Source organism: Schistocerca americana, chromosome 3 (assembly GCF_021461395.2).
Source record: "Schistocerca americana isolate TAMUIC-IGC-003095 chromosome 3, iqSchAmer2.1, whole genome shotgun sequence".
Taxonomy (NCBI): Eukaryota; Metazoa; Arthropoda; class Insecta; order Orthoptera; family Acrididae; genus Schistocerca; species Schistocerca americana.
In genome coordinates, this window is record NC_060121.1 from 52,797,777 (window position 1) to 52,820,626 (window position 22,850).

Genomic DNA, 22,850 nt, shown 5'->3' on the forward strand with positions numbered 1-22,850 from the left:
TTTAATAATTTCCACAACCAAATTCTGTCTCGAAATCTGGAAGAAAACCCGTAGATTCTGGTCTTACATAAAGCACACCAGTGGCAAGATGCAATCAATAACTTCACTGCGCAATAACAATGGTGAAGTCACTGATGACAGAGCCACTAAAGCAGAATTATTAAACACAGTTTTCCGAAACTCCTACACCAAAGAAGACATAGTAAATATTCCTGAATTCCAATCAAGAACAACTTCCAAGATGAGAAACATAAGAGTAGATACCCTTGGTGTAACACAGCAGCTTAAATCTCGTAATAAAGGCAAGGCCTACAGTCCACATTGTGTATCAGTCAGGTTCTTTCAGAGTATGCTGATACAATGGGTCCATATTTAGCAACTGTACAAAATCACTCACTCACAGAAAGATCTGTACCTAAAGATGGTAAAATTGCTCAAGTGGCACCAATACCCAAAATGGGAAGTAGGAGTAATCTGCTGAATTACAGGCCCATTTCACTGACGTCTATTTGCAGTAGGGTTGTGGAACATATACTGTATTTGAACATTGTGAAGTACCTCAAGGAAAACTATTTATTGACACAGTCAGCACAGATTCATAAAATATCGTTCATGTGAAACACAATTAGCTCTTTATACTCCAAGTAAATGAGCACTATTGACAAGGGATGTCAAATTGATTCCATATTTTTGATTTCCAGAAGGCTTGCAACACCATTCCTCACAAGCATCTACTAACCAAACTGTGTGCCTATGGAATATCGTCTCGGTTGTGCGACTGGATTCATGATTTCCTGTCAGAAAGGTCACAGTTCGTAGTAACAGACAGAAACTCATTGAATAAGACAGAAGTAATATCTGCTGTTCCCGAAGGAAGTGTTATAGGTACTCTATTGTTCCTGATATATATTAACGATATAGGAAGCAATATTAGTAGCTGTCTTAGATTGTTTGCAGATGATGCTGTCATTTACTATCTTGTAAAGTCATCAAATGACCAAACCAAACTGCAAAATGATTTAGATAAGATATCTGTGTGGTGTGAAATGGCAATTGACCCTAAATAAAGAAAAGTGTGAAGTCATTCACACAAGTACTAAAACAAATTCACTAAATATCGATCATGCATGAAGTCACACAAATCTGAAGGTTGCAAATTCAAAGAAATACTTAGGGATAACAATTACAAATAACCTAAATTGGAACAATCACATACATAATGTTGTGTGTAGAGCAAATCAAAGACTGTGATTCATTGGCAGAAGACTTAGAAGGTGCAAAAGGTCTACTGAAGAGACTGCTTACACCACACTTTTCCACCCTATTCTGAAGTATTACTGTGTGGTGTGGGATTCGTATCAGATGGGACTGACGGAAGACATAAAAAAAGTTCAAAGAAGGGCAGTTCATCTTGTATTATCGTGAAATAGGGGAGATAGTGTCACAGACGATACGTGAATTGGAGTGGGAAACAAAGGTGCTTCTCATTATGACGAGATTTTCTCATGAAATTTCAATCACCAGTTTTTTCCTCTGATTGCGCAAACATTCTGTTGGCACCCACCTGCATAGGGAGAAATGATCAAAAAGATAAAATAAGGGAAATCAAGGCTCACACAGATAAATTTTTCCCCATGTGCCGTTCGAGAGTGGAACGGTAGAGAGACAACCTGAAGGTGATTCATTGACCCCTATGCCAGGCACTTTGTGAATAGCGATCATATATATGTAGATGTAATGCTCTAGCACCTTTATTTCATGCTATCTGCCATGTTACCAGTGGGCACGAACCCGTCACCACCCTGGCTTCATGTGGCAGCTTGTGTTGCTTCCCAGGAAAACTACTCTTGATTCAAGCTATCGCTGTAAGGTCCTTAACCTTTGCATGCAACTTAGTGACACCTCCGTCACGTATGCTGGTGGCTCCAAGACTGACCGTGACATCTAGAGTCCCTTTGCCATTGGCACTGACTACTTTCAGTGTTGGCTTCTGGAATACTGCTCAGTATTTACAGTAGATCTCTCTGCGCTCTATCAAGCTGCCCAGTACATGCAGAGAAACTGGCTTTTTAATTCTTTCATATGCTGTGATTCTCTCAGTGCCCTTCTGAGCCTCTGAGTGATGTACACAGGCCAACCCATAGTGCAACGAGTCCTAGAAAGCTTCCACTTGCTCACTGTTGAGGCAGTGCTGTTTGTGTGGGTTCCCAGTCATGTTGCTTTGATGTGAATCGATGCTGCTGAAGCTGCTGCCAAGGCTGCAGTCCTCCTACCTCAGCCTTAAAGCTCTTCCATTCCTTTGGATGATCTCATTGTCACTTTGACATCAACACTGGGCTTATCATCACGGGAACAAGCTCTGGGGAGTTAAACCTCTCCCAACAGTTTGGCAGACCTGCTCCTGGCCCTCTCATTGCAACATGATCATTTTAGCTGGGTTGCATTTTGGGCACTGCCTTTTCAGCCATCACCATTTACTAAGTGGTGATCCCACAAAACTCTGTGCTCAGTCTCATTAACCTTTGACGGTTTGCCATTTTCTGATGGAATGCCTTTTTTTAACCGCTAATGTTCTAGCATGTGTGTGCCGTCTGTGTTACCAGCCATTTTAGCAAACAAACCGTGGCCTGTCGACTGCATTTTACTTTTTACCTTTCATCACACTATAGCGAAGGACAGTTAATCTTCGGTTTGAGACCTCTGTTGCCTCTACGGCATATTTTGTGGACCTTTCTTCTACGTGAACTCCTCATCTTTAGCTCTTCCCTCTCATCGATCAGGCTTAGCGTGTTTCATTTGTAATTTCTTTTTGTTTTTAATGTTCTAAGGTTACAACAGGGGTGCTTAGTAACTCAGCTGTTATTAAGCCCTAAAACAAAACCAAAAAATGTCACAGAATTGACAGAGCCTTTGGCACAGATATTCTACTCAGCTCAAAACTGAAAGACCCCGATCAAATCTGCCAACAATGCTGCTAATTGTGAGGTCTGCTTGCATACCAAAAGCGAAGCCAGAAGTCTTTCCCACCTCTGGCAGTCACTGATACAAACCGAACTACAACTTGCAGGCTACAGCACCCCAAATGTGCTCGATAACTGCACTAAAGGCCGCCTCCATATCACTGACAAGAGTCATCCTACAGATGTACTAAGTGCACATTCAATTTCATTCCAGCCCCTACCACCATCTGACTGCCCATACCCTGCTGGAAGAGTTAGTTTGTTTTGTTTTAGGGCGGAGAAAAACGACTGAGGTCATACATGCCCAAGTCAAAGCTATAGATCTCAGACACAGAGACAAGGGAAAGGACTGTGTGTCTGTATCAGTGGAAAGAATAGGAGACATCTAAACAAGACACATGGGAAAAGGGCTAAAAATCACCAAAAATTAAATGGCCTTCACCGTATTGCTTCGGTGGATAAAAAGTAAAATGCGGGCTATAGCCCGCATGTCATTTGCTAAAACAGCTGATAAATCAGATGACAAACCCAAGATGGAACTTAAATTGCTAAAAAAAGGGCATTCCAGCAGTTAGTGGCGGACAGTTAAAATCTGGGAGCAATGTGTACAAAGTGGTGGGGCAGCGCCATTGAGAAAATGACAATGGCTAAAAAAGGCAGTGCCCAACATGTAGCCGAGTTAAAATAATCTCCTCCAGGCAGTAGGGCCCAAGGAGGTTGTCCAAGGCACCGGGAGGGTCTTAAGAAGCCGAAGCTTATTCTCATGGAGGGAGGACCATTGGCAATGCCAAAGGGACACTACCTCCTGACAGACAGCAATGCAGAGATCATCAGAGGGAATAGAGGTACTCATAGGATGAGGTACTAGGTCTGCAGCCTAGGCATCAGCGTCAGCAGCCTCATTTCCTGGCAGACCGACATGACCAGGTACCCACAGAAACATGACATTGGCTCCACCAAGGGTGAGCAAATGTTGGTTTTCTGGGACCCGCTGCACTAAGGGATGAGCAGTGTACAGTGCACAGAGAGTTTGGAGGCACTGAGTGAGTCTGAGCAGAAGGCACAATTGGGAAGGCTGTGTCACCAGATGTACTCCATGACCTGACAGAAGGTGAAAAACTTGGCTATAAATGCTGAGGAGTGGGCCGGAAGCCAACATCGAAAGACAAGGGTGCCAATGACAATTGCACACCCAACCCCACAGTCAGTCCGAGAGACATCAGTGTATACGAAGTTACTATCGCTAAGATCCGTGCAAAGGTTGTGAACCCGGAGGTAATAGACCAACGCTGGAGTAGTGTCCTTATGAAGCGAATGAAGGCCAAGGTTAACATGGGCGGCTTCACGAAGCCAAGGTGGTGAAGGGTTCACACCCACAGGGAAAGTTGCAGGTGGCATGAAGTTATGTCACTGGAGCAAGTGGCTAAAGCAGACGTCAGGAAATAACAGGGAAGAGGGACGAGCCCCATACTGATGATCTAAGGAATGACCAAAGACAGAGGCATAGGAATGGTGGCCACACATGGCAGACGAACAGCATGCATACCTGCTGAGGAGAAAGTCATGGCAGTAGGATGGTGGAAGTTCAGCAGCTTCAGCATAAAGACACTCAGTCGAGCCAGTGTAAAATGCACCCATGGCCAAACGGATGCCACAACAGTGGATAGTGTTGAGACAGCATAAAAGGGATGGGCGTGCAGATGTATAAACAAAGCACCCGTGGTTGCATTTTGCACAGACAAGGGACCGGTACAAATGGAGGAGGGTGGTTCGATCGGCACTCCAAGAAGTACTATTGAGGACACAGAGTACATTGAGGGACTGTGTACAGCGGGCTGCCAGGTAAGATACATGGGAGGACCAAGAGATTTTCCTATTGAATGTGAGACCCAGGAATTTTGTAGTCTCAGTGAATGGAAGGGCAACAGGCCCGAGATGTAGAGATGGTGGGAGAAACCATTAGCACTTCCAGAAATTCATACAGACAGTTTTGTCATTGGAAAAGTGAAAGCCATTGAAGATGCTCTAGGAGTGAAGACAGTCAAGACAGCACTGAAGACGCTGCTCAGTGAGACAGGTCCGTAGAGAACGGCAATAGATGGCAAAATCATCAACAAAAAGGGAGCCTGAGATACTCGGCGGAAGACAGGCCGTGACAGGGTTAATGGCGATAGCAAAGAGGATGACGCTCAGGACGGAACCCCGAGGCACACCATTTTCCTGCAATAAGGTGTCCGACAAAGCAGAACCCACACGCACCTTGATAACTCAGTCTTGTAAAAATGCCCGAAGAAAACAGGGCAAGTGCCCCCGGAAGCCCCAAGTATGAAGAGAACAGGGATTACCAGTTCTCCAGCACGTGTCACAGGCCTTTTCCAAATCGAAAAACACTGCCACAGTCTGGGATTTTGACAGAAAACCATTCACGACATGGGTGGACAAAGTAACGAGATGGTCAACTACAGAACACTGTGCTCGATATCCACCGTGTGCATTTGTGAGTAAATGGTGAGATTCGAGCCACAACACCAGCTGGTCATGAATCATACATTCCATCACCTTGAAAACGCAGCTGTTAAGAGAGATGGGGCAGCTACTGGAAGGAATGTTTTTGTCCTTATTGTCATAGGTATGGGTATGATTGTGGCTTTACGCCAGCGTCCAGGAAATGTGCCCTCAGCCCAGATGTGGTTGTATGTGTTAAGAGAGAGGTGCTGCAACGTCTGAATGTGGATAGCATCTGACCCTGGGGTGGAGGACCAGGATGAACTGAGAGCACGATCTAGCTCCCTCATAGTGGACAGATGGACTAATTGGCAATCTGTGAAGATTACAGCTCAGACAATCATCCCTCCCTGGTCCTGGTCTGTAGGGGGGGGGGTTACGTGCAAACCCTACCTGTTCACCAGGGTCTGGGAATTATATATTACCTAGTCAACATTTGTGTGTCAGATATGTGGGCCGGCTTTCAGGAGCAGACAGGCAGGAAGAAGAAAAAGAGGATCCTAAAACATCGAAGCAGAGGAACGAGAGAAGAAGGGAAACAAAAAAAGGAAAAACAGGATACAAAAATAAAGTTAAGTCTGTTTACAGGTCAGTGATAGAATCCAGAACATTCCCAATAATACCCCGGACATGTTCCCCAAGGGAGGGGAAAAAGAATAGCAAGAGGATAGACATGTAACACAGAAGGGAAAGTGCTGCAAATGCTGGGGCCCCGTGGCACCCAAGCAAGAGAGTGTGCAAGCCCCCTGGAGGGTTCTGGAAGAGTGGTCAGTTGTCAAATCACAGAGTAAATGGGCAAGGCCAGACACACTGACTCTTCACTTCAAGTGATGTGAACGTTTTACCACGTCCTGTCCATTCTGCAGTGACAAGTGGTGGCAGATGTGCCTCAGCAGCAGTGCCTGTCAGCGAAACAAGTGACACCAGAGGTGTCTGTTACAATGTGCCAGAGCCTCTGCCACTGACACACACACTCAGGTAGTATGTCAAAGGTGGCTGGGCATAGCCACAAGTGTCTTCAGCTGTTTGTTAACTGCAGCAAGATCTCATGCCTGCACACAACACGCATGTTTTCTGTGTTCTAGTACTACTAACTTAAGAATTAACAATGAAAGCAGACAGAGAAAGGTACATATATAACTCTTGCCTCAGTAAAGGATGTTGTTGCCTTACTGAGCTCTGTAGGTATCATCTCAAAAGAAATGACAACTGTGCTAAGGAATGTGTGAACGTACAGTTACTGAAACTTGACAATACAGCTCTCCAGTAAAATATAAGAAGCTATTTAAAAATTAAACTGTGACAACACACAAAAAAGGCTAAAATATTTAATCTCCTAACCTCCTGGTGTGTCACATGTGGCAGGTGGAGTATAGCTCAACTGTGACCAATAGACTGCCGGCTGTACAAAACAAACAGCTGATAACTGTGCTACATACTGCATAAATCTGCAAAGTACAAGTTGGCCATCCAGTCTGGGAATACTTACAAATTTAGTTTATAACAATTAATTCAAACATCCCAATCAGAAGTGCCTACCTGACATAAGTTGCCTGCCTTCCAGAACTGAATGAAGCCTTTAGCCATTGGAAGATGTTGCAGCCAAATCCACGCAATCAGTTAAGCTAATAATGAGTACGAGAGGCCAGTCACATGTGCAGCTCTTCGCTCCTAGCATGTGATAGAAAATAGTTATCAGAACTCTGAATATAACTCACCTTTCCATCTGAAAGGAGGCAGTTACAAGTTATTACCGTCCCCTAGTTGAGAGCACCAACTGTGCCTCACCACACGATTGGAGACTTGCTCCTCCTACACATTCCTTTACACTAGGAACAGAGTCCATAGTGCACCCTTGAGCATGAGGTGTGCCATCTCTCATCATGCTGGGTGCATCTGACTGCACACGGCTTCCAGAAATTTGGACCGCATCAACGCAACTCTCGTGATCTTGACAAGGGCACCGAGATCGGCACAGCTCACCTATAGCTGTCGCTGACCGGAGTTGGTATTGACAATTTGCCAGTCACCCACCTGGCGATCACCTGCCTTCCTGTCCGAGAGCACAGCCATGGCCACATGGCACAGAAGCTGAGCCAGTCAGCCGAGCTGCTAGTGCCACGGGGCACGTCGGTCACTGCGGTCCGGCAGCGTGGTGCACCTGTAGCTGCACCACCCCACACCATCCACCTGCCGCCCTAACCTCGGCAGCAACTTTCCACCACTACTCGTAGCTGATACATGCAGCTTCCACATTCCGTAGTTGTGTGGCACGCAGCAACTTTCCACCACTACTCGTAGCTGATACATGCAGCTTCCACATTCCGTACTTGTGTGGCACGCACACCACTCTAGTCACTACGATGGTTCCAGCATGCGCAAAATGTGCCAGTGGCCGGAACTGGATGTGCATTTGCCACTGCCATCACACTGTTACAGGAATTGGGGGCAAAATTATGAAGTTACAAATTTTTGTACAGCCATAGGAGGGAATGATACAAAATATACTAAAACACCTGACTGATATGGTGAGATCTTTGTGGTGTGGGGCATTAAGTTCATTTTTTAAGTTGTGCTTGAATAATCTGAAAACTGTGACTTCTATTGAAAATGTTTCCCTGTAAAAAATGGAATTAAATTTTTTACAAGAATAGTTCCTAATTGTTTTTTCTCTGGTACTGATACTTTATTCATTGCGGGGACAAACAAATAGAAATTTGTTAAAAATTCGGCTAGTGCGAAATTTATGTTTACCTTTCAATTAATCAAGTTAAAACAAAGATTTAATGTATCTAGCATGTCTAAGTGGAGTAGAGCCATATTGTGTGGCAAACTGTGTCTCACAAAGTTAACAGGGTGAAAGGAGGGGAGAGGTGTCAGGTAAAAGAACAACAGAAAGTAGGTAGCCAGATAGTGTTCTTACACTTCCTCCTTTGTAGCTCTGCAAAGTCGAGGCTGAGCACAATTTCTGCCCATTCTATCTGACTACATCACAAGAAGCAACTGCACACATATGATTGGGAAGTGTTTATTTTCTGCAACTGTGTTAATACTGCATGGACTGCAGATTAAGCTACTAATAATGCTAATGAATGACCCACATATTGGCAGAATCTAAACGAAACTCTGCCCGCTGTTCTACACTGGTAGCTGTAATGTTCTTCAGAAAAACACGACATCTTCCAGCAGAAGCACTTTTCAGTTTTTAGTTTACAGGCAGATATGCCTCCTCAACATTTCCCACTCATCTCTCTCTCCCCAGCATTTCCAACCAAATTCTCTCAAGTGTATTGTAATAGACACAAAGATGTTACTTAGACAGTGAATTGCAGGGACAGGAACTACTTGAATACATCGCATTTCATGTTTGTGCTATTTTTTATTACAGAGATATGAAGTCATCTTCGGGTTGTTTTTATTAATGGAGCCCTATGTTAAATTTTAGCGTAGTATGATGGACTAAAAAATCTGGTTTCAAATATGTGTATATAATAATATTTAGTCAAATAGTTTTTGAGTCACAGATATGTTCTAATATGGTGTTCATCCTTCGAAGTGGAGATGTCAAATGCAACCTTTCCTGTTGTTTAGAGTACATGGCAATCATCATGATTCCTTCCTTACACAAACATGCCCATTTACCCAACAATAGTAATACATACTGCAATATTTAGCACAAAAATTAACTGATGATGTTGTGCAAATATTATTCAGTTATTTGACAACTATGATACCAAAGTAGTAGACAACATACAGTATTAAAATACTACAAGATATTAATACATTTTATGTAACAGAAATACAAATGTAAATGAGTAGACCCTTATTGGTCACAATTAAGTAGTACGTATCTGATTTTTATTTGGAAATATTTACTGTTGATCACAATACAAAGCATATAAACAACAAGATGCAGAAAACATACTGTACATGGTACAAAACTTTATTGAAGCATTGTAACGTTCCTTGGCAGCACACACATTGTTAATAAACTGAAATGACGTTTAATTGTACTATGTATGCTGCTATGGAGCAATTCGTATGTACTGTGATTGTTTAAAAAAATATATTATTTAATTTTGTATAAAGGACATTGGTTATTATTGTAATATTTCTGTAATAATATTCTCGATGTATTTATGATTGTAATATTTCTATACTCGTAATATAATTACAAAATATGTTAATATCTGCAATGAAAAAAATGTAAAATATAGCCACAGAGGAAAATGATGATGTAAGATTACAAAGAGATATTAATAATCAGCAATAGTATAAATAGCACTACGTAATGTGCGTTCTTTGTCGTCTTCCTCGTTAGCTGAGAGAGAGAGGAATCTGTGACGTAGCATTATATGCATGAGTAGACTTCTTTTGTCTGTATCTGTCTTTAGTCACCATTAGAGGAGAAATTATAAGGGTGTGTAATTTTAATTATTGTTGTGGTCTAAATACATTATAATTTATCAAAATTGTGTAATACTAATGTAAATTAGCATGCCCATGTCATCTATAATATTTCTTTAAAGAGTTTTCAGCACTTTTAGTGACTATCATTGGTGTTGCTGGGCTGTGCCGCGACCGAACAATTTGCAGCAGCAGCACATTTAAAAAATTGTTCGGCTATAAAATTAACCAAACCCGTAAATCAGAAGCAGGTAAAATTAGCAGTGAATTATGAAATATTTTTCTTTTACAGCGATCCTGAGGCTTACTAAATTTATTACTGGTTTTACATTTGTGCATTCATAGGCAGATAACTAATGTTGAAGTTGTTAATCTGTTGGTTCTTTCAATTTCTAAACCAAATAACTTGAACGCATAGTGAAGTGTGTTTTGTCAATGATAATTAAATGTTCAGGTCAGCTTGGCAATATTTAACCATTTTATGTTAACAGAGACAGTCTTGTGTTACATTGCTGATGCTGGTAATGAATTCAGTAAATATTTAAAAACCCACTGCATTTACAAAATGTGTGCCAAGGCCGAAATACAAAAAATTTAATTTAATTAATTTTAAAAGTCAGAAATGTTATTAATCAGTTAGTTTGAATTTATCAGCATGATTTTAAATGTGCTTAATTCTGCCTAAATGAATTTTTATTACCACACGTAAAAAAAGGGGTTCTGCAACAAAGTTTGTACTGAAAGAGTAAATAACAAAATATTTAAAACCATTTCTTCCCCATTTTCATCCATTCATTTTACATTCTCAAAATGCTTCCCCTGTGTTGCAGTGCACATTTGTAGTCACGGTTTGAATGATTTGTGAATGGTTGTGAGGGTGTCACATATCAGATATGTTGCTTCGTATCATCTGGCATAGTTGGTATTTGAGCACACACTTTATGTTTGACTGCTTACCAATGAAAAAACTCAAGAGGGGTCAAATTAGGAGACTGGGCTGGCCATTTCACTTCAGCACGTCATCCTATCCAACAATCTGTGAACTTTTCATTTAACAGCGCTGTAGCCACACAGGAAGTGTGAGCAGCACAGCCATCATTTAGGAACCACAAGCACTGATGAGTAGTTAATGGTACCTCTTCCAGCAAAATGGGCAGAATGTTTCGCAGGAATTGTGCATAATTATTGCCATTTTTGTATACCCGGAATGATGTATGGCCCCAAAATGATATTTCTGATGATGCCGCACCACACGTTAATGCTCCCTTCTTGCTGATGCTATACCTTTTGAAGCCAACGAGGGTTCTCTATTGACCAGTAATGCATACATCAAAATTCACATTACCACGATTGGTTGAAGTCACTTCATCTGTAAAAGGCACTCGTTGAAAAAATGTTAGACCATCTTGCAGGTGCTGCAGAGCAAACTGGCAAAATTCCTAGTGCCATTCAAATCCACACTGGAGGGTGCTTGATGTAATGACAGATGAAATGGGTGAAATCTATGCCAGTGCGATATGCGTAGAACACTTCTCCACATTCCAAGGCGATACGTCATGACAAAACAGTAGTATCATTATGCGCCTATGCTATAATGCCCTCTTCATGTACCTTGCCAGTTGCAATTTTCTGCTTTGTCCTCTGTATGGTGTTCCATGACCCAGATTCATGTAGTTTCTTGCAAATATGTGCAAGGAGCTTGAGTGTAGGATGCTCACAATCAGGATACATCTCTCCATATTGCTTTATTGCCCAAACAGAATTTCTTCTGCTTTCACCATACACTAGAAGCATATCTAACATTTCGTCATTGGTGTACATGTCTGCTCCAAGAAACTGACATAAATGTGATGTGACATTACCCCAGCAGCACATTTATATCCTTCTCTCCAGCTACCTTGTGCGTCACCTTATGGCATTATCGAGGAGCAGGAAAACAATGCCTTCCCTATTAAGTTCCTCAGTGGTCAACAGGAAAGGTCCAAGGATGAATACAACTTAGGAATACATCTGTGTCTCAAAAACTATTCGCCTAAATATTATGGTGTACAAATATTTGGAACCATCTTTTTAAGCCCATCAGGTTACGCTAAAATTTAGCATACGGTTCCATTTAAAAAAACCAAAGATGGCCTCATATCACTGTAATAAAAAATAGCACAAACATGAAATGTGATGAATTGAAGTAGCTCCTGTCCCTGCAATTCACTGCCCAAATGGCATCTTCGTATCTATGCAGCTGGGGAGATACAAGGGGTGTTATGACTTACCTGCCTCAGCCTGCATACTGAAGATATTTTCTGTTTATTAAATGAGTATTATCTTCTGTTGTTAAGTGAGCATTAATGCATATCTATTCTGATGATGTACACTTCACACTTTACTTCACAGACCTTTGAGACTATTGAGGAGACCTCTGTTTGCACCTTCGAAAGCATGTATTGCCACCTCTTACCTTTCAGGCATGCTCCTGATAAACGAGGTAATATAATGTTGATGAATCGTATCCCTTTCTTCCAGAAGGGTACTCTGTAGGTCCTGTAGGGTCTCTGGTTAGTGCTGATGGGCTCCTTCCCCCAGCCAGTCACAAACGTGCTCAACAGGTTTCAAGTCAGTGCTTCGAGCAGGCTAACCCGTAGCAAGAATACCTGCTCATCCAAGAATTCTTTCACAATTCTCCAAACATGTGGGCATGCAACTGTCATAAATTAGTGTAAAATCATCACCAGTAAATGGAGCAAAAGGAACAACATGCTCTAGAAGGATTTCCTCCACATACTGATGTACAGTAAGGCTTCCATGCTCCACAAAGACCAAATCCATCCTTGCAACTATTTGATTTCTGTCCCAACCATCACAGAGCCATCCTGAAAAGGCAGCCTGAATGAGAATGTTCTAGGGTGTACCTTTACCCTACCTTCTTGAGACCTCCTCTCTTCCATCTGGTGATCAGAAACCAAATCTTGATTTATCGGTGAACACCACTCGATCCCATTGTCATACTGTCCAGTCGAGAAGTTCCCTTGCAAAACATAATTGAGCTGTGCAATCTCTGGACCTGTAGGCAGGTCTTTTAGACCTAATATTGGCTTCTTCCAGTCTTCTTCAAATGGTTCTCTGACTAACTTTGACCCTTGAAACTGGTGAAGTCTATTTCATGCTTCAATAGGAGTGGTGTGATGGTTGCAGAGAACTTGAAGTTGTTAGAAATGGTCATCTCTCTCTCTGATGTTGCTCTTCTCGGGCCTATACCTAGTCTCCTTGCAAAGCCCCCTGTTTCCCTGTACCTTCATACAATTCCAGAAATCATGGAAGGTGTAGTCCTCAAAACTTCTGTAACATAATGGATGCTGTGGCAATCTTCCACTGAAGCAACAGCTTTTGCAGCTTGTTCAGGACTTAATGGCATGTTTACTCCACAAAGCTGACTATGGCATTCAAAGAAAGGTCCTACAAACAAGTGATTGATAGGGGAAGAATTAAGAGTACAACAATAAGCACCACAAGAGCGGGAAAAAATTATTCGCTCACATTCAGTAATGTGTTTTCCATGTTCTGCAGGATACAACAATTGAGGTTAGTGCAACAAACAATAAACATTTCATTCAGTGTTCACAAATCATTGCCAATAATGTACTCTGTCTAAAAAAATTGGTTGAAGTGCTTCACTTAGATTAAATATATTATTACACAATAATTACTCATTTACTAAGTGTTGCGTCTTTCGTGCTGACAGCATATTATACTTGGTACCACACTGAAGACAGCATCTGCAGTACTGTTGCTGGGCCATCACACAGACTCACATATGGAACGCATCATAATAGGCACCCTGGTATAGAGAAACAACTGAATGGGTTGAAAACCAGTAAATCGGCATGACTGGAGGGCAGCTCTATTCGGTTTTACAATAAGTACTCTATGGTACTGATCACATACTTAGCTTGCATTTATTGCAAATCTCTTGCCAAACACAAACTCCCAAATAACCAAAAAAAATACACTGTTGACTTTCGCATGTAAGAAAGGCAGAAGAATAGACCTGTAAAGTTAAAAGTCAGTATCCACAACATCGCTTTGATACAGAATTCTTTAACATATTCTAAGGTAGAATATAACAAATTTATGTGAACAATGGAATGGAATATCCAGGATGCAATAATGACAATATCATGTAAAAGCCACTATGTAACGGAGATGCTGAGTCCCAGACAGGCTAAAAAACACACACACACACACACACACACACACACACACACACACACACACACACACATACATATATATATATATATATATACTCCTGGAAATGGAAAAAAGAACACATTGACACCGGTGTGTCAGACCCACCATACTTGCTCCGGACACTGCGAGAGGGCTGTACAAGCAATGATCACACGCACGGCACAGCGGACACACCAGGAACCGCGGTGTTGGCCGTCGAATGGCGCTAGCTGCGCAGCATTTGTGCACCGCCGCCGTCAGTGCCAGCCAGTTTGCCGTGGCATACGGAGCTCCATCGCAGTCTTTAACACTGGTAGCATGCCGCAAGAGCGTGGACGTGAACCGCATGTGCAGTTGACGGACTTTGAGCGAGGGCGTATAGTGGGCATGCGGGAGGCCGGGTGGATGTACCGCCGAATTGCTCAACACGTGGGGCGTGAGGTCTCCACAGTACATCGATGTTGTCGCCAGTGGTCAGCGGAAGGTGCACGTGCCCGTCGACCTGGGACCGGACCGCAGCGACGCACGCATGCACTCCAAGACCGTAGGATCCTACGCAGTGCCGAAGGGGACCGCACCGCCACTTCCCAGCAAATTAGGGACACTGTTGCTCCTGGAGTATCGGCAAGGACCATTCGCAACCGTCTCCATGAAGCTGGGCTACGGTCCCGCACACCGTTAGGCCGTCTTCCGCTCACGCCCCAACATCGTGCAGCCCGCCTCCAGTGGTGTCGCGAGAGGCGTGAATGGAGGGACGAATGGAGACGTGTCGTCTTCAGTGATGAGAGTCGCTTCTGCCTTGGTGCCAATGATGGTCGTATGTGTGTTTGGCGCCGTGCAGGTGAGCGCCACAATCAGGACTGCATACGACCGAGGCACACAGGGCCAACACCCAGCATCTTGGTGTGGGGAGCGATCTCCTACACTGGCCGTACACCACTGGTGATCGTCGAGGGGACACTGAATAGTGCACGGTACATCCAAACCGTCATCGAACCCATCGTTCTACCATTCCTAGACCGGCAAGGGAACTTGCTGTTCCAACAGGACAATGCATGTCCGCATGTATCCCGTGCCACCCAACGTGCTCTAGAAGGTGTAAGTCAACTACCCTGGCCAGCAAGATCTCCGGATCTGTCCCTCATTGAGCATGTTTGGGACTGGATGAAGCGTCGTCTCACGCGGTCTGCACGTCCAGCACGAACGCTGGTCCAACTGAGGCACCAGGTGGAAATGGCATGGCAAGCCGTTCCACAGGACTACATCCAGCATCTCTACGATCGTCTCCATGGGAGAACAGCAGCCTGCATTGCTGCGAAAGGTGGATATACACTGTACTAGTGCCAACATTGTGCATGCTCTGTTGCCTGTGTCTATGTGCCTGTGGTTCTGTCAGTGTGATCATGTGATGTATCTGACCCCAGGAATGTGTCAATAAAGTTTCCCCTTCCTGGGACAATGAATTCACGGTGTTCTTATTTCAATTTCCAGGAGTGTATATTCTACACACCCACTTTTGATGTGCCTAGCTATGCTATCTGGTATGCAGTAACTATCCTTATCATAATATTGACATAAATTTCTTTGTGATGGAAGAGATTCTGTCCATTAATGAGCACGGTTCTACAAAGCTTCACTCACGTGAAATTAAGCTTCCTCTGTTTTTCACATAATGTCATGTGAACTGTGGATGAAGCGTAACAGGAAGATTCCATATTCCTAGATTTCTGTCAAGTATTTGACGTGATGTTCCACTGCAGACTGTTAACACAGGAAGGGACATATGGAGAATGTTTCCAGATATGCAGGTGGCACAAAGACTTCTTAAATAATAGAGCCCTGAAAACTGTCCTGGAAGATGAGTGTTTGCCAGAGATGACTGTATAGTCATGAGCAGCACAAGAAGTATGATAGGGCCATTATTATTTTCTCTATACATACATTACCTATTTGACATGGTGAACACCAATCTGAGGCTGTTCATTGATTATGTTGTGGGGTATGGGAAAGTCTCATCAAGTGTAGGAGAATCCAAGATGCACTGGACAAAATATCTAGTTGGTTTGATAAATGGCAGAATCAAGCAGTGACAGCAGAGAGCCACAGGGTTAACGGAGTCCTTACAGCCAAGCAAAAGGTCCAAGTGAAGCTTTGGTCTACAGCTACACCATGGAGGTGTACGTGAATGGACCTCGAGGAGAGGTGGTGAAGGGAAGGACTCCAGTTCAGACAGAAGAGATCGCATGCGAAGCGCAGTCATTAGCACTGACCTTGGCTGCCTATGCATGAGGTGAACCACTATGGTTGGGAAATGAAGACTAATTAGGATGTTCAGGAAAGCTATGTATGTGTGCAACATAACTGGTGAGCAGTTGTGCACGTCTGATCTTCAATGAAGGGACTTGCCACCAGATTCATCCTAAAAGCTCCTCTCACTAGTCTAACTCTGCAATGGTGCAATGGGTCAAGCAAACACAACGCTGAGGGCACTGCTGAACCATAAATCACACTCCCATAGTCAAGGCAGGACTGAACATGGGCTCTGTAGAGCTGAAACAGCATGGGTGATCTGCACCCCAGCTGGTGGTGCTCAGGCATCAGAGGGCATTGGGGTGCTGCCAACACGTGCTGATGAAGATGAGGAAGCTAATTCAAATGAGTGTCAAAAACCAGACCTAAGAATCATTATGTCTCCTCTAAAGTGAGTGGACCATCATTAAGGTAAAATGCTGGTTCCAGATGAATGATACGACAGCAACAGAAATGCAAGATACATGTCCTCATGGTGGAAAACTGAAAGCCATGGGCTATAGCCCATGACTGCACCTTGTGGATGGCTCCCTGTAGGTGATGCTCACCAACACCAATACCGGTGGAGCAGTATGAAATGCAGAAGTCGTCTGTATACAAAGAGGGTGAGACGAATGTCCCCACATCTGCTGCTAGACAGTTAATGGCCACTAAAAAGAGAGAGAGACTTAATACAGAGCCCTGCAGGACCCCTTTCTCCTTGATATGGGGAGACTGTGGCAGGCACCAACTAGGATATGGAAAGTAAGGAACGACAGGAAGCTTTGGATAAAAATTGGGAGCGGGCCGCAGATACCCCACTCATACAACGTGGCAATGATACGATGTCGCCAGGTCAAGTCATATGCTTTATGTAAATCAAAAAAGACAGCAACCGGGTGTTGGCACTTGGACAAGGCTGTTTGGATGGCAGACTTGAGGGGCACAAATTTGTCAGTGATAGAGCGACCCTGGCGGAAGCTGCCCTTGCATGGAGCCAGTAGGCCGCTTGACTCCAGGACCCAACCCAAGCGCAGCCACACCGTATGTTACAGCAGCTTATGAAGAACATGATGAAGTTGATGGGCCGGTAGCTATCCACATGAACTGAGTTTTTACTGGCTTTGAGCACCAAAATTGTGGTGCTCTCCTGCCATTGAAATGGAAAGAGCCATCGTACCAGATGCAGTTGAAGACGATGAGGATATGTCGCTTGTAGTCAGATGAGAGATGTTTAATCACCTGGCTGTGGATTCAGTCAGGCCCAGGAGCTGTGTTGGGGCAATATTCAAGGGCACTGAGAAGCTCCCACTCTCTAAATGGCGTGTTATAGGATTCACTGTGGTGGTTAGTGAATGAGAAGACTTTCCCTTCCAGCCTCCGTTTGAAAGTGCAAAAGGCTGGATTAATTCTGTGATGCAGATGCTGGAGAAAAGTGCTCAACATAGTGCTTGGCAATTGTGTTTGCATCGGTAGACAACACGACACTTATGGTAACACCGGGAACACCTGTTGGGGTCTGGTACCTGAAAAGGCGTTTGAGTTTTGCCCAGACTTGGGAAGGTGACATACGGCACCCTATGGTCAAGACTTATCTCTCGCAACATTCCTGTTTCCGTCTTTTGATAAAGAGTTGATCAATCAGTGCAGCTAATACAATCACAGATACTGTGCCATCTGGAGGAAGATATAAATTGCAGACAGTTATTTTCTGTGTCATCCTTATTCTAACAGCCACAGCTTCAAGAGGGGTTTAAGGGGTGCAGTTTCACTATAGACCGAGTTTAGGACATAAACGTGAACTCCACCTGACACTTATAGTCACTATGGTTCCTGTAATACCACTTATAGCTGCAGAGGGCATCAGTCCACATTGCCAGGAACCAGGTTTTCTGGAGAGCAATGCAGATCGCAGCTTAACAGCTGCCGTAGCTCAGCCTGGTGGTGGAAAAAACCGCCACAATTCCACTGGAGGATTACATTGTTGTGAGACTGGGAAGGCATGGAACATTCGTTGAGGCAGTTTACATCTCAGGGTCAGCTGCTGTCAATGACTTATTGCCTGAACAGTCTATACCCATTGTGTCTGAAGGTGTGGCAATATCTAGGTCCTCAGGGGACACCAGAATCTCCACCGCATCTTCAGACACAGAGCTTGTAGGTAGCAGTGGTGCAGATACCACCTTAATTTCCTTGGTCTTTAGGGTTTACTTTTTGGATTTCTCTCACTGCTCCTTGGATTTCCCTGGCTAGGATGACTTCACTGACTCAGTCTCCGGGACTGAGGATGAGTGTGAAGACCTACAACCTGCTGATTTTGGGCTCTTCAGCCCCTGGCAGGTGTCATCGTTCCCACTAGCAGAAACAGGGGAAGGGAGTGACCAAGGGGACTCCTTCCTAGTGAGAGAAGACAAAGAAGACTTACGCTTCTCTGGCTTAGAAGTGGGGATGAACGTCCCCAATGGCTTGGGGGTGCTGCTCCCGAAGTAGGTGGTGCAGGAGCAACAGGGAGGAAAATCCTCCCCACCATCAATGGGGCAGGTGTAGTGTTCTGAGGTGACTGGGGTTGGTGGAGCTGATGGGCCTGAACTGCTGTGGTGGCGGCATATGCCGATGTCGCACGTACAGGATGCAGGCGTTCAAATTTTCTCTTAGCCTCAGTGCAGATCAGTCAGTTCAGGGTCTTCTACTCCACGATTTTCCTTTCTTTCTGGAGAATCCTGCAGTTTGGAGAGCAAGGTGTATGGTGCTGTCCACAGTTCACACAGATGGGGGGTGGCGCACATGGAGTATTGGGATGTGATGGGCATCTGAAATTTCGGCAAGTGATGCTGGAAGTGCATTAGAAAGATATATGACCAAACTTCCAGCACTTGAAGGACTGTATCGGGCGGGGGATATAGGGATTTACATCACAGCAGTAGCCCATCACCATGAACTTCTCGGGCAATGTATCACCCTCGCAGGCCAAAATGAAGGCACCGGTGGCAACCTGATTATCACTCGGAACCCAGTGGACATGCCGGACAAAATGTACACCTCGCAGCTCTAAATTGGCACACAGCTCATTGTCAGACTGCAAAAGTAGGTCCCTGGGAAATATGATACCCTGGACAATATTTAAGCTCCTATGGGGTGTGATGGTTACAGAAACATCCGTCAGCTTGTCACAAGTGAGTAACGTCCATGACTGTGCAGAGAATGCTGCTCTATCAAGACTGATCCAGATCTCCTTTCGGACCCGCCCTCCACCTCCCCAAACTTTTCCTCTAAATGCTCAACAACAAACTGAGGCTTCATCACCATGAAAGATTCCCTATCAGCTCTCGAACATACAAGGGACCATGGTGAATAAGATCTGCTGCCATCCTTAGCCTGACATTCCTCCCAAGGTGTGGCCAGGGAGCGGAAGGATTTGGGGCCATACTTCCGTGCACTGAAGTGAGCTAGTGAGTGCTTAGAGACAGCTGGTGTTTCACCTCCAGCAAGCATCATCGCATATCATCTACCCTGATGCCACCCATTCTGACCAGGGGCCCTCCTCACAGGTGGCACCCAGCCACAAAAAAGGCCACCTGGCAGGATGGCCATTGCCGGGAGTCCTGATTCCCCAGGAGGATGGGCATCTACCTCTTGTCATACATGTGGAGTTAAAGGAGCAGGCATCAGCAGAGCGGTCCCTGTGTGGTCTGGGTGCTACAAACAACAGGGTACATCGAGGCCCAACCACAACGGACTGGCTACCATGTGGGATATCAGGTGCAAAGAACTCCACAATCATCTTCAACGCAGGAAGCGACACTGCATAGTGCATGGTGAAAAATGCACCCAGGAAGGTGTCCTCACCCAAGAAATGGAGAACGAATGGGACTGAAATGTGACGAGAAAGTCAGCTGAAGATCTTAATGCACGATGTACATGATGCACCATGCAAGGTGCCTTTCCCCAATTGGGTCGCTCTTCAGGAAAATTTTGAAGAATGCAGGTCAAACCATACAGGGGACCATCACAAAGGCTGAAACATGTGAGACTCCTTTTTGTCGCCTCTTACGACAGTCAGGAATACCTCAGGCCTATTCTAACCTCAAACCCACAGGGGGCGACACTCTGGTGTTTATTACTAGTGAAGCAACATGCGGCACATTCTTTTTTATCATTGACTTCCAGTTATGCCTTGCCATTGGGCAAATATCACTTATCAACCATATATAAGTTAACCTGAAGATGGTACAGTCAAACCTAGTCCTCCCTGAAAGACAGGTCGACAGCATTCCTGTTATTACTTAGAAGTTTAACCCGTAACAATATTCCTGATACCAATTTTTAGTCAAGTCAACCAATTAGAAATAGTGTGCAATATTTCTGGATTGGTAAACAATGTTGCTAACTGATTCACCAGTCAAATTCCTGTTATTGCCAATAGCTGCAAGACATGTGCCTGGCACTCTGTTGGTGTCACTTCCCCTCACCTCCTCCTCTTCTCTCACACTGCAAACCACACCACACAGAGCCTACGTTCACTCCCACTTCCCCTCATGTTGAACTTGGGTCTGTTACTGCCAGTTGTATCCCCATTCTGCTAGCCGTGTTGGGGTCACCAACACACTTTCAGCAACATGAAATGCAGTATCTCCCCAACCTACACCCACATCACATCTCTCTTGTCAGCTGATGTTCTGTTTATCTGCCATATGTGCATTCATGTTGCACCAAGCCATGCTCTGGACATGCAATTCCTATGCTTGATGCATTCTTTCTTCTCCTTCATATGGTGGTATAATTAGAAGTAATGTCTTCGATCACTTCATTGAAATAATACTGACTTGATGTTTTCCACGTACTATGTTTGCCAGTGTATTGCAAATGCACCTATGTCATACTGGGCCAGATCATGAGTGTAGTCTCCAAATACTTTGCAGGACTATTGGTACATTTTTCCTTTGCCCCTATCGTCTATTTTTATACAATAACTTTCAACCAATGGAAACCCCAGGTTGGATAGCAAGGAGCGGACAGCGAGGAGAGGAGCGGACAGCGAGGACAGGAGCAGACAGGACAGCGAGGAAAGGAGAGGACAGGACAGCGAGGAAAGGAGAGGACAGGACAGCGAGGAAAGGAGAGGACAGGACAGCGAGGAAAGGAGAGGACAGGACAGCGAGGAAAGGAGAGGACAGGACAGCGAGGAAAGGAGAGGACAGGACAGCGAGGAAAGGAGAGGACAGGACAGCGAGGAAAGGAGAGGACAGCAAGGAAAGGAGAGGACAGCAAGGAAAGGAGAGGACAGCAAGGAAAGGAAAGGACAGCAAGGAAAGGAAAGGACAGCAATGAAAGGAAAGGACAGCAAGGAAAGGAAAGGACAGCAAGGAAAGGAAAGGACAGCAAGGAAAGGACAGCAAGGAAAGGACAGCAAGGAAAGGACAGCAAGGAAAGGACAGCAAGGAAAGGACAGCAAGGAAAGGACAGCAAGGAAAGGACAGCAAGGAAAGGACAGCAAGGAAAGGACAGCAAGGAAAGGACAGCAAGGAAAGGACAGCAAGGAAAGGACAGCAAGGAAAGGACAGCAAGGAAAGGACAGCAAGGAAAGGATAGCAAGGAAAAGATAAGTTGCTACTTACCATAAAGATGACACATTACCTTGCAGATGGGTACAACAAAAACACACTTACACATTACGTATCAGCTTAAGCCTTTGTCAGAGAAATAAAATATACACATTCATCCTCACAAGTGAGTACAACTCGCACTCTTGCGTACTCACACTCGCACACACTCGCACTCACACACGAACAGAACTCACGGGTGACTCGGTGGTGGTATGGAGGAGGCTGGGGTGGGGAGGGGGACCTTTATTAGTTGCTGTTCTCAGCCATCCAGCCCCTCCCCTGCTCCAATTCCAGCACTACACACATCTCTCTCTTTTTCTTGCCTCTTCCACTATGAGCCCCCCACCCAGCAATCTGCCTAACCTGCAGAATTTCACTGCCCGCCATCCCTACCGTACATCCATCCCCCTCCCTGCTCCAGCCTCCTCTTTAGCCTCAACCACTCAAACACTCCCATCATACACTGGTGCTGTTTCTCACAGTGTGTTTGCAGTTGCCTGAGAGTGCAGTTAATTGTGAGGGTGTTTTTGTTGTGCCTATCTGCAACTCAGAATCTCTGCTATATGGTGAGTGGCAACTTTCCTTCTTATAATAAAGCCAAACACTTGTCTTCACTATTTCAACCCTTGCATTTCTTCCATTTCATAATGCTTTCCAACATTATGCACAGATATTGAAATGGTGTGACTGTGACAAGCAAGACACTACTAATGCTCTATCCAAACATTAGAGGTTTGTTTTTCCTAGTCATCTGCAGTAAGTTACATTTTTAGAATCAGCTGCCACTCATCACACCAACTAGAAATTATGTTCAAGTCATCTTGCATCATCCTAGAGTCACCCATCTTTGATGCCTCATAGC

General features: G+C 44.4%; 1 protein-coding gene across 1 annotated transcript; it reads left to right on the forward strand.

Moving 5' to 3' along the window:
• Positions 1–7,544: 7,544 nt before the first annotated feature.
• Positions 7,545–21,988, forward strand: LOC124605863 (translation initiation factor IF-2-like). The gene is made up of 2 exons (XM_047137809.1): positions 7,545–7,594; positions 21,379–21,988. Exons 1-2 carry the CDS (start codon positions 7,545–7,547, stop codon positions 21,986–21,988), a joined length of 660 nt encoding a protein of 219 aa, XP_046993765.1.
• The last annotated feature ends 862 nt before the right edge of the window (positions 21,989–22,850 follow it).

Coding starts and splice junctions, on each gene's coding strand:
- LOC124605863 (XM_047137809.1), top strand. CDS start 7,545: ATGGCACAGAAGCTGAGCCAGTCAGCCGAGCTGCTAGTGCCACGGGGC. Junction 7,595..21,378: donor CTGCTAGTGCCACGGGGCAC/GTCGGTCACTGC, acceptor TGGAAACCCCAG/GTTGGATAGCAAGGAGCGGA.